This window comes from Hyaena hyaena, unplaced genomic scaffold (genome assembly GCF_003009895.1).
Source record: "Hyaena hyaena isolate Hyena2069 unplaced genomic scaffold, ASM300989v1 scaffold_248, whole genome shotgun sequence".
Classification (NCBI taxonomy): Eukaryota; Metazoa; Chordata; class Mammalia; order Carnivora; family Hyaenidae; genus Hyaena; species Hyaena hyaena.
In genome coordinates, this window is record NW_024080881.1 from 1,872,910 (window position 1) to 1,889,109 (window position 16,200).

Here is a 16,200-nt window from a genome sequence, read left to right on the forward strand (position 1 = left end):
ATGCATTGCACGGGAACACGCCAGAAGGGCATCGAATCCAGCCTGGGGAAAGGGGTACCCAAGAATATGTCACAAAGGAAACAACACCTGAGCAGCATCTTAAAGATGCCTGACATGATGGATGTTCTGGACACAGGAAATAGCAAAACTGGAGATAGAGAGAATCTGGCTTATTCTCAGAATAAGCCTCATGTGGTTTAGCATGGCTGAAAAGCAATGAGCATGGTGAGTGATAGGGCGGAAGAGAATGGAAGTGGCTAGGGCACTGAGGAGCCTTGTAGCTCTGATTATCATTCCTCTGGGCCTGAGTGAAGGCTGTGCACTTTGTCCTGAGATCAGTGGAGAGCCAGTAAAGGGCTTTGGGCAGAAAAGCGAGATGAGGGAATTTAGCAAGCTCACCTTGTGACAGCAGATCGGAGGAAACAAGACTGAAGACCAGAAGAGTTTGGAGGGTGCTGCGGCAATTTAGAAAAGATGTGACAGAGACGTGGACTGCGGGAAAGCTAGGAGCGGGGCAGGAACATAGAGACTGTAGTCCAGTTTAAGAGGTAGGATCAATAGGTTCAGGGTCAAGAGAGAAAGAGCCAAGGACAGGGACTGGCTGACTGCTCTAGGTGAACAGGCAGATGGCGGTACATCCCTGCAGGAGATTTGGGCAGCAGATGGTGGTTTTAGGGCAAGCGTGGTGTGTACTGTTCAGAGGTTAGTGTCCAACTGGTGTTGACCATATAGGTGTGGGTGGAGCTCAGGGAAATGATCTGGGTCGAATGAAGACTTGGGGCTTCCTTAACATGTGGGAGAGCTGACGGGAGGGAGGAGGGGAGAACACCCCTGGCTGGGCTGAGCTCTCTCCATCCTGACCGTGTAGGGCACCTATTACCAGCACCAAACATCCCAGCCCTTGTATTCAGACACGCCTTTCCATTTGCTGCCTCGTTTATTGCTCGCTTTCATCCCGACTGTGTTTACCCTCCGACAACATCATAAGAGACTGTCCAATATTTCATACACTTTCTCCCCACCCTCCATTCACTAGAACAGGGTCTACCAAATGGAAAGCTTGGTGGTGATAATATTAATAAATGACTACTAGTAACAGCGTCTGTTACGTACAAGGCATAATGTTAAGATCTTAACTCTGCTGTTTTATTCCGTTCTCTCAAGGACCCAAAGAGGTAAGTATTAGGAACTTTATTTCACAAATGAGGAGACAGATGAAGTTACAGAGCATGCCTAAAGCCCCACAGCTGGCAGAGGGAAAAACATGGCCCTGAACTTAGCTAAGTATGACCCCAAAGACTGTGTGCCGTCTCACTGAGCGGGGTAAGGACACTCCTAGTCCAGCTGAGACGTCACAAGATAGAGAGGACGCAGATTTTCCAAGTGGCCGCAAGGATAGGAACCAGGAGCCTCTCGGGAGGAGCTCTAAGCAGCGGCAGATTCTAGACTCAGTGGCAGGAAGAACTGACAACCAGGGGTGTTCACGGTGGAACAGGCCCCTCAGGAAGCAGTGAGCTGCTCGTCATGTGAAGGAGACAGGGCCTTTAAGAAGCCTCCAGTCTTGAGCACTTAAGGGTGAACCTGCTGACATCTCAAGGCGGATGATATGTTTGGCAAAAGTGCCCCTCAGCAGGGAAGGGGGAAAAGTAGTTTCAAACAGAGAGGGGGGCAGACCCTAAGAGACTCTTAAATACAGAGAACAAACTGAGGGCTGATGGGGGGAGGGGGAAATGGGTGATGGGCATTGAGGAGGCCACTTGTTGGAATGAGCACTGGGTGTTGTATGTAAGTGATGAATCATGAGGGTCTACTCCCGAAGTCAAGAGCACACTGTATACACCGTAAGTTAAGCTAACTTAACAATAAATTATATATATTTTTTTAAAGTGTCCCCCAAATACCTCAAAGAAAAGTAGTGAAGCTAGCCAAAGAAAAAATCAGAACACAGATTTCAATGGGATGGGAGCTTCTGAGGATCCAAGGGGAAGGGGCAGGGACAGTGGGAGTGATTTCCAGAGAGAAAACATTAAAAGTAGCAAGAACAACTTGCCCAGGCATGGGGCAGGCGGGGGGCAAGCTGATAAGCTCTGCGGAAAATGGCATAAGGAGCTGAATCACCACTGGGACAGACTCCTCCCATTTTCTCCATTAACAAAGCAGCCATCAGCAGCCTGACACCAGCCCAGCGGCGGTCGGGGGAATGTAGAACAGAGGAGGATAAGTAACAGTCTCTTGCCCTGGGAGATGCGCTGTAGAATCCTCAGGAACAAGATAAAAAGCCAAGTGGCTAAAAAGGTTGGACACATTCAAGATGAAGCACTGAAAGCAAGATAAGGCCCTGAGAACCCAGCAGGGCAGACCCCACCTTCCCTCCACTCAGTACACTGGGAAGAGCAGGGCCAGACGCCTGAAGAGAATCACAAAGCACCCAAGACTGCAGGGAGCAGAGAAGCCAGAGCAAGGAGCCAGGAGAAATCATAAAGGGAGACTGGAAAAAGATGATAAGAGGAATGTGCTCCTCTGTTAGATGCAGAGAAAGCACAAGGGAAGAAAGCAGGGGCTGTGGATGTGTGTTTGTATTTGGTTATGCATGGTATGCACCTACGTGAGCCTATAAACACACGCACGTAGAGGTGTGCATGCGGCAGACAGGCTCAGTGGCACAGGCTCAGTGGCACAGGCTCAGCGCCTCTGGAGGGACCCGCCTGAGGCTACTTTGAGGGCGTGTACAACCGTGCTTTCGCGCGGTAGGAACCAGCAATCTGACCTCAGTTCTCTTGACCTCTGCTCCATGTGGTCAGTCTGCCTTACACGCGGGGACAAAATAACCAGACTGTAGATTAGAGAAGGACATGGTGGTCCCTGGGAGCCTGAGCTCCCCCAGAACAGCAGGCTTTCTGCACATGCAGCTGCCTTCTCCTCTCTGGGCTCTAGTCTCCTTACCTGTAAAACAAAACCGCTCAGCAGAAGTCTTCAACCCAGGGCACACAGCACGGGCACCACTGAAATTTTAAAATAATAAGAGATGCCCAGGACCTACCCTTGCACCAATGAATCCCAGTCTCTAGAAGAGCCTTCTAGGGGTGCCTGGGTGGCTCAGTTAAGCGTTGGACTCTTGATCTCAGCTCAGGTCATGATCTCATGGTTCGAGAGTTTGGGCCCCATGTTGGGCTCTGATGATGACAGTGCAGAGGCAGTGTGGGATTCTGTCTCTCCCTTTCTCTTTGCCCCTCCCCAGCTTGTGCTTGCACTCCCGCGCTCTCTCTCAAAATAAATAAACTTAAATTTTTTTTTTTATGTCTTTCATTTTTTATTTTGAGAGACAGAGACAGAGAGCGAGTGGGGGAGGGGCAGAGAGAGAGGGAGACACAGAATCCGGAGCAGGCTTCAGGCTCTGAGCTGTTAGCACAGAGCCCGACACGGGGCTCGAACCCACGGACTGTGAGATCATGACCTGAGCTGAAGCCGGACTCCCAACCGACTGAGCCACCCAGGCGCCCCAAAAAGTTTTTATAAGAAAAAAAAAAAAAAAGCCCTTTAAGTCCCTTCACAAGAGATTCAGAAACTGAGCCTCGGTAGAAATGACGAAGGGGCCCTGAGCTTCAGATTCCATTTCCTCCCCAGGAACTTGCTGGCAAGTTGGGAAATGCAGTCATGGTCCAATGGAGTTTCCCTACATGGGAGGTTGGATTATCACACCCTAGCCAGCACTCCTCTGGGAGACAAGGCCGAAGTAAGGGCTAAGGAAGACGGGCCCCCAAACACCAAAGACTCCAACCCGCAGGGCCTTGGAAGAACACTGACCACATGAAATTTACAGGATAAACAATCTCTGCGCTAACGCAAACAGCCTAAAAGATGAACACCAGACACCGGTCACAGTAGGAGGTCCTGGGGTCGGTGGGGGAGTGGTGGCAGAGAGCGGAAGGGCTGAGGACAGTGGTCAGAGAGAAAGAAGTAGTTTTTTTGTAACTTGTATCTGCCTTTTGAATTTTGCATCATAGGACTGTATTAGCTACCTTTAAAAATCACTGGGAAAAAAAATAATTGGCGGAAGCACAAGGATCTGCGATAACCCACTGCATATAACCAGGATGGACGTGATCTAGGTTTAGCTGACCAGCTGACCCCGAGCGGATACAGTGTGGTGGCTGTCAAAATTAGCCTGACTTGCGACTTCACAGTGGACGGGGGGCACTCTCATTAAGGGGGGACCATCCCTCTGTGATCTGTGAAGTTCACTCCCTGTCTGGCTCCCCGAGCCCTGGACTGAGCACCGCATTCTGAGCAGCGTATGGACTGACACCTAACATACACCCTGAAATGAGAAATTGGGATGGAGAAGGCTCAGGAACCTGGGGCAGGGGTGAGTAAAGGGATAGTGTTTGTCGGTGTAGACAAGGAGAAGACTGGGTGGGGCACCACTGTCCTCACCAAATATCTCCATTGGCAAAAGAGAAAGGCTGTTCTTCCTGAAGAGAGAGCTTCAGTTTGGTGCCCATGAACTCTGCGGCAGGCACTTTGGGGGCTAAGGAGAAACTTAGGACACTGAAGCTGGTGGACTCTGAGTCTGAGCCCCCTGACTCGAGGAAACACCCCCCCCCCCGGGGTTCCTCAGGTACCAGTGCCAGGCCTTGTGCGGGTTTTGTGCCTCAGGTGGTCCAATCCTGCTGTCACTCACTAGTGACATCGACCTAGAAGCAGTTGGGGCCGTGCCAGAGTAGCTGCCAATCCAGGGCTGCAGAGCATTTGACCAAAACCCTGGGGCTGGAAGGAATTTGGCAAAGCCAATAGGTGCACCCTTCCATCCTTTTTAAGAAAAACCAGCATTTACTGAGTGCAGCTATGTGGCTGGCCGGGGGTACTGTGGGGGTGAACAAGACAGGTCCTGGCCGGTATTGGAGGGAGGAGACAAAATCAACAAGAAAAATATTAGAAGGGATAAGTGCTATAGAGAGATGGACTGGAGGGTCTCCATGGGGGACTGGGGATCAAAGAAGGCTCTTTGAGGAGGTGACATTTAATCGGAGCTCTGAGTGACATCACCTTGCCTTGGGCCTGGTCGACAAAGAGCACTTGTGCTCAACCCCAGGGGCCCAAATCTCTGTTTGAGCAGATGCCCAGCTCCCCTTTACCATCCTTTTCTCCCTAAGAGCCAGAAGCCTTTGCCCCAGAAAGCAGCCCTAAGATACCACGAATCCCTATGTCCACAGGGACATAGTTCTGAAAGAGTTGGGTGAGGGTCATAATCAGTCTCTGAGACAAATGAGTCTGGGGTCAGATCTGGGAGATGCAGATAAAAAGCAGTGCTCGCTTGCTCGCTCGCTTCAGCGGGTCTTTGTGAGCATTAAATGAGTAAACGCATTCAAAGCATCAAAGCGCCCGACACACAGTAAGCGCTCAGCAAGTGGCAACGACCTCAATAAACGTCAATAAATGTCAATACATTGTCAAAAGTCTCTGAGTCTCCGGACTCGGAGGAGGCCAGGCCTTCTTCCTGCGCCTCGGTTTCTCCCGACGTCCTCTCTGGCTGTGGCACTGGGTGCATTCAGGCTCTTCAGGCTCACGATCTCCCGAGCCTCTCTCCCCATCCCTGCGGCCACGGCCACCGCAAGGTTTACAGTCGAGGAATCCAAGGCCGCAGGGGCGTGGGTGGTGGCAGCTGGAAAGCGGTGCCTCAGGGGAGCCCCCACCCCGCCCATCGGTGGCCCCGCCCCCGCATGGGATGGCCCCGCCCCAGTCCCCCTGGAGCCTGGAGCGGGCCCGGCTTGCACGCTCCTTTAAGGCAGCCTGCGGGAAGAGAAGAGCGTGTTTCGCCCCCTCCGACGCCGCCGAGGTAGAGGCTTCACCTTTAAGGCGGCGCAGGGACTGCTGGGAAGGCCGGCGGGATGGAGGCGGCGGGACCGGCTCACGGCTGCCGGTCCGGGTGAAGCGGGGCGGGAGCCGGAACCCGAGCAGGAGCCCGGCGGGAGCGGGAGGCGCAGGTCTGCGTGGGCCGATCCGGCCGGGAGAGGGGAGGGGTCGTCGTGGGCGCGGCCTGTGGGAGAGCGGGGCCGGCCTGCTGGGAGGGGGCGCGGTCCTGCGTGGCCGGGGGCGGGAGTTCGGCCTTTCCAGGGGAGGGGTCCTCCGGGCGTTGCGCCGACCTATGGGGAGGGGTCATTGTGGGCGCGGCCCCGGGTGGGGAGACAAGGTAGCCGCTGAGGTCTCTAGCTCCTTTAGGGGGAGAGTCTCCCCATGGTCGGCCTGCCCTGGCGGAGGGGCACTGTGGCTCGGCCTGCCTGTTGGGGAAGGGGCTGCCGGGGTGGTTGGGGCTGGATCTCCTCGAGGGACCGGGGTCTCCCGTACGGGAGTGAGCCTGCACGATCCCCGTAGGCCTGTCCTCCGGTGCTCCCTGTCCTGGCTAAGGGAGCCGCCGGGGTAGTCCCGAGACTGGGCCGCCAGTCCCAGTGGTCTGGACCGAAGCCGGGTCCGGCCTCACCGCATTGCGTCTCCCGGGCCGAGACGTCCTGGGCGCGCCCCCTGTAGGCCGAGCGCGGGCACGGTACGGGCCGCCGGCGGGGGGACCCGGACACCCTGGGGACCCAGGCGTCCGGGGACTGGAGGTGTTTACCTAATCCGGGGCGGACGGCGGTGCGGCCCCAGGCCCGGCACCGCCTGCCCGCCTCCTCGCCTTCACAGGCGGCACAGCCATGGCTACGATGGTGCTTCCGCGGGAGGAGAAGCTGAGCCAGGATGAGATCGTGCTGGGCACCAAGGCCGTCATCCAAGGCCTGGAGACCCTGCGCGGGGAGCATCGCGCCCTTCTCGCTCCCCTGGTAGCACATGAAGCCGGCGAGGCAGAGCCCGGCTCACAGGAGCGCTGTGTTCTCCTGCGTCGCTCCCTAGAAGCCATCGAGCTGGGTCTGGGGGAGGCCCAGGTAGGCTGGCCTGGGATGCCGAGGTGGGAGGTCAAGGGAGGGACGGAGCCTTCCAGAGGAAACCTGGCAATGTAGGAACAGAATCTGAGCAGGGAACCATGCGGCCTCTGGAGCCCCATGGTAAGACTCCAGTAGTATCTGTTGAAAAAACAAATGGGCTTTGGAGACCCCAGCTGTGCCTTGCCTCAGGAGAGCCTGATCATCCTTTAGCCTGGACACAGAACCCTGTTCCTGGCTTCTCTGACGGGCGGCAGAGACTGAATGGCATAGGAGAACAAAAAGCATAGGAGAGCAAAAAGGAAATCCTTAAGAACCCCCCACCCCCCATTCATTCTCTTATTTGTTCCTTCACAGGCAACTTGTCAAGTGCCTACTATGTGCCAGGCAATCTGTTATGTGCCAGGGAGGCAGATCCGACAAGACAGACAAGTCCACTGGGGAGAGAGTCAGAAACACACATATATATTGTTACATCTGGTGATAAGTTCTCCAGAGAAAAGGACAAGGTCTTGTGATAGCTTATGGCAGGAGGTGTTATTTAGTGGTCAGGCAAGACTTCTGAGGAAGTGACATTTAAACCAAGACCTGAAGGAAGGAATGAACCAGCCTCCAGAAAAGGGAGGAAGGCGAGAGGTTGCATGTGCAAAGGTCCTGAGGTAGGAAAGCTCTTGTAGTGGGAGAGTTGAGAGAAGACCTGTCTAGCTAGAGCTTCATGGGGAAGAAGAGGGACAGAAGAGGCCTGTGGAGAAGGCAGGGACCAGATTGCACTGCACCTCATTAGTTTGGGTTGTATTCTCAGGAAAGCAAGAAGCCTTTGGAGGGCTTTAGGAGTCAAGAGACACATTCTGACTTAGATTTTTGAAAGGTCCCTTTGGGGCACCTGGCTGGCTCAGTCATTAGAGCATGCGACTTGATCTCAGGATTGTGAGTTCAGGTTCCACGTTGGGCATAGATATTACTTAAAACATGTATATGTTTTTTTATTTTTTAAAGATATGCATATATATATCTTTATATATAGATAGATATATATATAAAGAACCCCTAGGTGACCGGGGTTCTGTGCTGGTCCTCTTAAGTTGGGGCTGCCTGGACGAGATGCAGGCGGGGATATTCACGAGGCCCTGGGGTACACTGGAGTACATGCTTTCTCCGGGGGAAAGAGTCTTGGCCCCTTCAAATCTTGGCTGAGACACCGCCTGGCTCCATGATCCTTGGGCAGGTGGTAATATCTCGCTTTCCTTGTCTTTAAAATAAGGATCATGCCATCTGCTGTATATACTGCCAGGCTGTGGAGGGAATTTTTCAAAAAGCTCGTGGATGTGAAAACACTTGTCACTTCTGCGTTTGCTAATGCATGACAAAGAGCAGGGTCCCAGACAGCCTGGCCCTCTGGCATGGCAGGGTGCTGGTCATCCCCTCCTTGGCCAGGTGGCTGCCAGGTGCAGAGATAAACACACAGGGGTCTCCCTCCTGGTGTGCGAAGGCGCTGACACAGATGGGTAAGAGGGAGGCATGGAGGGAGAGGAAAGTGCCTGCTTTCCTGGGGCTGCAGAAATGACCCTGGCTGTGAAGGGTGGAGAAAGAGTAGATCCTATGCAAGCCTCCAAGGCAGGAAGAGCCTAAAAGCTCAGAAAAAGAGCCTTAGAGGTTGGGAGGAGAAGCTGAGGCCTCTGGGTCCCCTGCCCTGGTGGTTCCCAGACCATCTGAAGGCTTGGGACACAGACACCTGTCCCCTCCGGGGACTGCAAAAGGGCAAGGGCTTACCTTGGCGGAAGTCAGGATGGGGTCTTTCAGTGGCCCTCCAGCCATTTATCAGAGTTCTTAGGAGATTGCTAGCCGTGGAGCGGGGGGCAGCGCTATAGTGGCTATCGCAACAGGGCCTGAGTCCAAGCCCCGGGACAGACAAAGGAAGAGAAGGGAATGACTAGCTCACGGAGAACGCAACACCCCAACAAGCCGTCTTCGTGATGAACCCAAGGAGGTGGGAACTGGATTTTTTTTTAAGTTTACTTATTTATTTTGACCGAGAGAGAAAGCACAACAGGGAGGGGACAGAGAGAGAGGAGAGTGAGAGAATCCCAAGCAGACTCCACACCGTCAGTGCAGAGCCCGAGGCGGGGCTCGAACCCACAAGCCTCGAGATCATGACCTAAACCGAAGTCGGATGCTTAACCGACTGAGCCAGTCAGGCGCCTCGGGGACTGGATTTTTAGTGCAGAGGACTAGCTGGAGGCCCAGGAAAGTGGATGGCGTATCTCAGAGTCCAGCAGAGTCGGCCGGGGAGCCCAGGGCTCCTGACCCCAGAAGGAGGGAAGTAGCGGGGGATCCCCAAATCTCTTGGGTTTAGGTCTTGGACTAGGGTTCGTTTGGGGCCTTGCGGGAACACTCCCTTGATGATCAGCCCTGTAGCTCCTCAGAGGCAGGGCCAGGCCCCAGCACCCCAGGAGGCCCAGGCTGGGGGGCGGACAAGGCTCTAACCCCGCGTCCTGGCTGGCCGCCACAGGTGATCCTGGCGCTGTCGAGCCACCTGGGGGCCGTGGAGTCAGAAAAGCAGAAGCTGCGGGCCCAGGTGCGGCGCCTGGTGCAGGAGAACCAGTGGCTGCGAGAGGAGCTGGCGGGAACTCAGCAGAAGCTGCAGCGCAGCGAGCAGGCTGTGGCCCAGCTCGAGGAGGAGAAGCAGCACCTGCTGTTCATGAGCCAGATCCGCAAGCTGGATGAGGACACTTCCCCCAGCGTGAGCCCCTGGCGCGGCCGCTGCAAGGCCATTGGGCGGGGGGTTGGGGGGTAGCACGGCTGGCTCTGACCCAGCCGCTGACACTTGGGCTACCGCGCCCCGCCTTCCCTGACACTCGTTCTGTCCTCCCCAGGAGGAGAAGGGGGACGCCCCCAAAGACTCTCTGGATGACCTGTTCCCCAACGAGGAGGAACAGAGCCCAGGTGCAGAGGGGCAGCTGGTTCTGGGGGCAGGGGGAGGGAGGGCTGTGCAAACTCCTTGTCCTTGGGACCCAGAGGTCACCAGAAACGGAGACCAAAAGGCGACCATGGTCTTTCATGCCTCATTTCTGGTCATCACATCCCAGCATGTTAGAGTTTAAAATGTTTTGTATTTTTATTTTTGAGAGAGAAATAGAACATGAGCGGGGGAGGGGCAGAGGGAAGGGGAGACACAGAATCCGAAGCAGGCTCCAGGCTCTGAGCTGTCAGCACAGAGCCCGACGCGGGGCTCAAACTCACGAACTGTGAGATCATGACCTGAGCTGAAATCAAGAGTCGGATGCTTAACCGACTGAGCCACCCAGGCGCCGCCCCACCGCATGGCAGAGTTTAAAAGGGCTACTCCCCGCCTAAGCCCTGAGGAACAGGTTATCATAATTCAGAGCGTTGGAGCAGCCTGGCCTAGGGTTAAGTCCTGCTCTGCCGCTAGCTGTTCTGGGACCACTGGTTTCTTTCCCTCTCTGAGCCGCCTCTGAGGGTTAAAGGGGGAGGCATGTGCAGTACTGAGCCCTGGGCCAGCACTTACAGCTGTCGAGGCTCCGTTCTACAGACGGGAGGCCAAGGCTTGGAGGTTAGGTGGCTTGCCCTAGAACACAGGGCTTGAGGTATTGGGGTTGGGATTCTACCCATTCTACAGATGGGGAAACTGAGGCAGAATAGTGACTTGCCCAGAGCCACATGTCAGTAGGTCAAAGACGTGGCCGGGGTGTGCCAGCCCAGCCCAGTTGGTACATCTGATCTGCCGTTGGCCTTGCAGCCCCCAGCCCTGGAGGAGGGGATGTGGCTGCCCAGCACGGGGGCTATGAAATCCCAGCACGGCTCCGCACCCTGCACAACCTGGTGATTCAGTACGCCTCCCAAGGCCGCTACGAGGTGGCCGTGCCACTCTGCAAGCAGGCGCTCGAAGACCTGGAGAAGACATCGGGCCACGACCATCCTGATGTTGCCACCATGCTGAACATCCTGGCTTTGGTCTATCGGTGAGGGCTCCTGGGGCCACAGTCATCCGTGGGAGTGCCTGCACACTTTCTGAAGGTTCCAGCCCTGGGTCGGGAACCCTCAGTCCCTGGTGTGGGCCAGGACTCAGCTCCACTGGGCAGTTGGGCAGAGAGAAGGAGCGTGTGTCCAGAGGGTGCTGAGCCCACAGGACGCCTAGGCCTCTGTGAACCTAGGCTACAGATGTGAATAAGGTTTAGTCCATTGGAGGAGAAAGGCTTGGGCATAAGTAGGCACCGGGGCAGCTCATGGAGATCCTAAGGATACCAGGATATCACTGCTTCTCCAGGCATTACGGCTTATTGGGTCTTTGGTGAAAGATGAGTTGTCCAGAGCATGACAGTGTTGGAAAAGTTTTCCCTTGGCAGAAAGAGCAGTACGAGCAAAGGCCCTGAAGAATAGATAACAAGGGGCACCGGGCATGAGGCAGTGGAGTGGGGGTCGGGTGGCAGATCTAGGGGACTCTGGCTCATACCCCGGCACTCAATGCCCTGGTGCGTTGTGAGTGGACTGTCCACAGTCCCCCCCAATCTGCTGGCTGAACAAGTCTCCCTGAGCTCTGGGTCATAATCATGGCCTCTCATCCTCAAATACAAGAGGCGTCACCATAGAGATCTGGGACCCCCGGGGGAGGGCCTTGGGCTGGAGGACAGCCCTTACTTACCATGCTTCCTGCACCCAGGGACCAGAACAAGTACAAAGAGGCTGCCCACCTGCTCAACGATGCCCTGGCCATCCGTGAAAAGACACTGGGCAAGGACCACCCGGCTGTGAGTGAGGGTGGGTGGGAGGTGGGGGCTGCCCCGGCCCCAGGCAGGGCCCCAGGTCATTGACCTCCATTCTCCCACCCACCAGGTGGCCGCAACATTGAACAACCTAGCAGTGCTATATGGCAAGCGGGGCAAGTACAAGGAGGCTGAGCCACTGTGCAAGCGGGCGCTGGAAATCCGGGAGAAGGTGAGAGCGGGCAGGGCCGGTCGGGCCTGGCATCTGGGGGCCTCGGCCGGCCTTGAGCCCAGCCACTGGCCCCCACTCCCCTCCCAGGTCCTGGGCAAGTTTCATCCAGATGTGGCCAAGCAGCTGAGCAACCTGGCCCTGCTGTGCCAGAACCAGGGCAAAGCCGAGGAAGTGGAGTACTACTACCAGCGGGCACTGGAGATCTACGCCACGCGCCTCGGGCCCGATGACCCCAACGTGGCCAAAACCAAGAACAACCTGGTACCGTTGGCCGGGAGTCGGGTGGGAGCAAGGAAGGAAGAGGCTCAGCTCCCCGCACCCCGCTCACCCTCTGGCCCCCTCCCCGCAGGCCTCCTGCTACCTTAAACAGGGCAAGTACCAGGATGCAGAGACCCTGTACAAGGAGATTCTCACCCGGGCTCATGAGAAGGAGTTTGGCTCTGTCAATGGTGAGTCTGTGGCTACCGTGTGCCCCCCGCCCCCGACTCGCACAATACAGGCTCACCCAGCCATCCGCGTCCCGGGCAAATACCTCAGCTGGGCAGGCCCTTGTGGGGTCTGGCTGGCCCCCAGCCTCCGTGTGCACATGTGAACACACACCCCCGACTCACACAGCCTCCTGGGTCCTGCTGGTACCTATGCAGCCTCTGCATACCCCGTGCCCTTGGCGCAAAGTCTCTTCCCCTCCCCTCCCCTCCCCTGCTGGGCAATTCCTGCTCCACCCCAAATGTCTCCCTGACTCCAGGAAGTCACCGACTGGCCCCCTATGGTCAGTCATTTCCTGCTGTGCGATTGCTCAGCCCGGCTTATCAGTTAGGCCTAGCACATTGCTCAGCCCGGCTTATCGGTTAGGCCTAGCACACGTCTCAGGCTGTGGGCTTGAGGTGTTTAAGGATCCGCTTCCCCCAACCCTCAGTCGCAAGCCCCACAAGCGCAGGCCTGTGCCCTGTCATCTCTTTGCTCCAGAAGAGGGTCAGTAATGTTCTGAGTCTGGTTTTTTTGTTGTTGTTGTTCACCCATTCATTCATTCATTCATTCATACATTCATTCATTCAACAAAGCCCAACCCTGATCCTTCCCGGGTACCCCGACCTCCTCCCCAGACCCCAGTCCTATGTTTCAACCAGGAGAAGCCTATGTGGGAGGCTGGTGACAGCCCCCTTTCTCCCCCCAGGGGACAACAAGCCCATCTGGATGCACGCAGAGGAACGGGAAGAGAGCAAGGTAGCTCTGTGGGCAGGGCTGGGGTGGCCCGGGGAGGGAGGGTGAGGCTAGGGATGTGTAGAAGGGAGAGACTCCTGCCACCTCCGCCGACCATGCCTTCCCCCTAGGACAAGCGGCGGGACAGCACGCCCTATGGGGAATATGGCAGCTGGTACAAGGCCTGTAAAGTAGACAGGTGAGGGGACGATGGGGCGGGGCGGGGCGGGAAGGAGAGCAGGCGGCCGGGAAACGGCATCCTGAGCGGGCGCCGAGTCCAGGCTCTGGACTCCTTAATGCCCACCCCCAGAACACACACCTCTTCTTTGTCCGCCTGTCTTTCAAGACCTAGGTCACAGGCCACCTGTCCCCAAAAGGCTTTCTGCACCAGGACAGCTGACTATCTTGCCCTTGGTTCTCCCAGCTTTGAGTCCTGGGGGCAGCGTCCCACACAGGGCTGGGGCTGGGGTGATTCCGAGCCAGGGGAGTCTAGCACAAGCCCAGGGCCTGACACGGGAGGGGGGGGAACCTGGTTGGCCGGATGGGTCCTCGGGCCCAGGGTGGGCGTCCGGATGGGCCAGGTCCCTGGCTATCCCGCTCTCCCATCCACAGCCCCACGGTCAACACGACCCTGCGCAGCCTGGGGGCCCTGTACCGGCGCCAGGGCAAGCTAGAAGCTGCACATACCCTGGAGGACTGTGCCAGCCGAAGCCGCAAGCAGGTGGGGCAACAGGCACGAGGGGTGTGGGCAGGGCACCCTGGCCCTGTGTGCTCCAGTCAGGATTCGTGGCTCCACCTCATGAGCCCTGCCTCTCCCTCAGGGCCTGGACCCTGCGAGCCAGACCAAGGTGGTGGAATTGCTGAAAGATAGCAGCGGTGGGCGGGGAGACCGCCGGGGCGGCCGGGATGCGGCCGGGGGCGCTGGGGCGCGGCCCGAGTCTGAACTCGAGGAGGCAGGGCCTGCAGCTGAGTGGAGCGGGGTGAGTCTGGGGTCTTGGGTGGGCCAGGGGGCTGTGTAGTCCGTGTGGCCTAGAGCCACGCAGGACGTCCTCTCCACAGGACGGCAGTGGCTCCTTGCGGCGCAGTGGCTCCTTTGGGAAGCTCCGAGATGCCCTGCGGCGGAGCAGTGAGATGCTGGTGAAGAAGTTGCAGGGTGGTGGCCCCCAGGAGCCTCCTAATCCCAGGTGAGCCTCTGACCTTGATCGGCGCCCCCCAACCCCCACTGCCGCTGCCCACCCAGGGCGAGCCTCTCAAGAACCCATCCAATAACCCACCAACCCTGGATGAGGTCCTGATCCAGGTGAACTCCCTCGTCTCTCTCAAACTTCACCACCCACCACATCGGCTCCCCTCCCATCAGCCTCCCTTTCCAGCCCCAACCCGACCCCTTCCCACATTCCTCCTCCCCCCCTCCCCCCCCCCCCGCCCCATTCACCCTGGGCAAATCCAGACATTCCTTTCCCCTCAGGATGAAGCGGGCTAGTTCTCTCAACTTCCTCAACAAGAGTGTGGAAGAGCCTGTCCAGGTATGGCTGGGTGGGTGTTGGGGCAGCACGGGGCAGCCGAAGCCCAGGCCCGGCGGCCCAAAGGCTGCACGTCCTGTGTACCTGGCCAAGCTTGTCGATCACGTCCATTTATCTAGCAACATTTCCAGCTCTGTGCTAAGCCTGGCTTTGGGCTGGACACGGGGAAGACAAGTGAGGGAAACCCAGCTCCTGCGGGGGGGGGGGGGGGGATGTGCAAGTGGCCAGGGCCAACACAGTGACTGAGGAGGTGGGCAGGAGTGTCAGAGCACCACGGCGTGGCCAGGGGCCCAGCTCAGGGCTTCTGGCCGATCAGGCCCCTTGTGGCTGGGGAAAATACAGACTGGCAGCAGCCAGAAGCTGAGCCGCCTGCCCCTTCCGCCGACAGCCTGCAGGCACAGGTTTCTCTGACAGCCGCACCCTCAGCTCCAGCTCCATGGACCTCTCCCGACGAAGCTCCCTCGTGGGCTAATCCTGAAGGGGCAGCCAGTTGCCAGAGCCTCCACCCGGCACTGTCCCCAGCCCCAGCCCTTCGCATGGGCCTGCTGCTTGCCCCACGTGTCTTTCCCGATGACCCCTGTCTTTTCTGTTCAATCTCAGGGTAACCTCCTCCCTTGTCATCTCAGCCCTAAGCCCTGGAGGCTGGGCCTGCCCGCTCCAGCTCTACCCCTTATTTATTCCATCCAGCAGGGCCCCCTCTTTAGGTTCAGGGCCAGCGTGAGGGGCTGGTCAGGGTCTCCAAGGTGGAGACTCAGCGGCCTGCCCTCCCCAGGCTCCGAAGACAAGAACACTGAGCACCTGCCGTCCCTTCAGCACTCCTGCCCCCCCCCACCCCCCACCGCCCCGGCCGTTGCTTCTGTATATAGAGAAATAAGTTATTGGCCGCGCCCCTCCCCTCAGCCCACGGTACTCCCCGGTTCTCCCCTCACCCTGCCCTTCTCTAGTGGTACCGCCCAGGCCTTAATCACCCCCATTCCGCGCGGTGGTATCGCCCAAGCTCTACATCTGGGGAGGGGGGAAGGGGAGGCAGCGCCTCCCCCAAAGGGTTCCCTGGGCCCTCTCGCGCTCCTCCTCGCCTCTGAGGGGCGCGCTGAGCCCCACCAACGCCCCACGCCCCTGGACGGAGAGCCCTCCCCTTGCCCGTCCTTTCACCGCCGGGCCCTGCCCAGCATCCCGGCCTATGCACTGCCCCTCCCGCCCGGCCCCGCCCAGGCACGGCCTGACCCCGCCCCGGGCACCGCCCGTCGAGCCATCCTGCCCCGCCTCCTCCCACGCCTGCAGCTTCTCGCGAGGGGCAGAGAAGCCCCCTGTGGCAGGAGGGGCTGTCCCTGTTGGGGGTGAGGCGGTCGCTTTCTATTTTCAAATGTTGCTGTAGAAATAAAGACCGTTTGAATCTGAGCCGGGCTTGTTTTGGAGCGGAGGCCGAGGTCTCCTAGCGTCTCTAGGTTGGGGTTGAGGGCGGGAGAGGATGCGAGCGAGCGAGCGAGCGTTTGTGTGTGTCGCTCATGTCCGGTCCCGCGCGGCCGAAGCCCAGATATTTTGCTCCTATCCCGGATTTGTTTGGGGGTCTCGCAGGTTTAGGGTTTTTTTTTTTAACCACCTTCATCTCT

The 16,200-nt window shown here is 57.6% G+C and overlaps 1 protein-coding gene across 5 annotated transcripts; it reads left to right on the plus strand.

Annotated features, from left to right (window-relative positions):
* Nucleotides 1-5,786: 5,786 nt before the first annotated feature.
* KLC2 (kinesin light chain 2) lies at nucleotides 5,787-15,988 on the plus strand. Of its 5 annotated transcripts, none has more exons than XM_039244911.1 (16): nucleotides 5,787-5,836; nucleotides 6,679-6,917; nucleotides 9,424-9,654; nucleotides 9,788-9,857; nucleotides 10,672-10,894; nucleotides 11,593-11,680; nucleotides 11,766-11,867; nucleotides 11,955-12,128; nucleotides 12,217-12,316; nucleotides 13,042-13,091; nucleotides 13,199-13,266; nucleotides 13,680-13,788; nucleotides 13,889-14,047; nucleotides 14,127-14,251; nucleotides 14,536-14,593; nucleotides 14,979-15,988. In XM_039244911.1, the coding sequence occupies exons 2-16, from the start codon at nucleotides 6,690-6,692 to the stop codon at nucleotides 15,060-15,062; spliced, it is 1,869 nt and encodes a 622-aa protein (XP_039100842.1). In that variant the 5' UTR covers nucleotides 5,787-5,836; nucleotides 6,679-6,689; the 3' UTR covers nucleotides 15,063-15,988. The 5 variants fall into 5 exon arrangements, with proteins under 5 accessions (XP_039100842.1, XP_039100841.1, XP_039100840.1 ...); XM_039244910.1 differs by lacking the exon at nucleotides 5,787-5,836 and adding an exon at nucleotides 5,866-6,008; XM_039244909.1 differs by lacking the exon at nucleotides 5,787-5,836 and adding an exon at nucleotides 5,866-5,984 and having other exon boundaries at nucleotides 6,643-6,917.
* The last annotated feature ends 212 nt before the right edge of the window (nucleotides 15,989-16,200 follow it).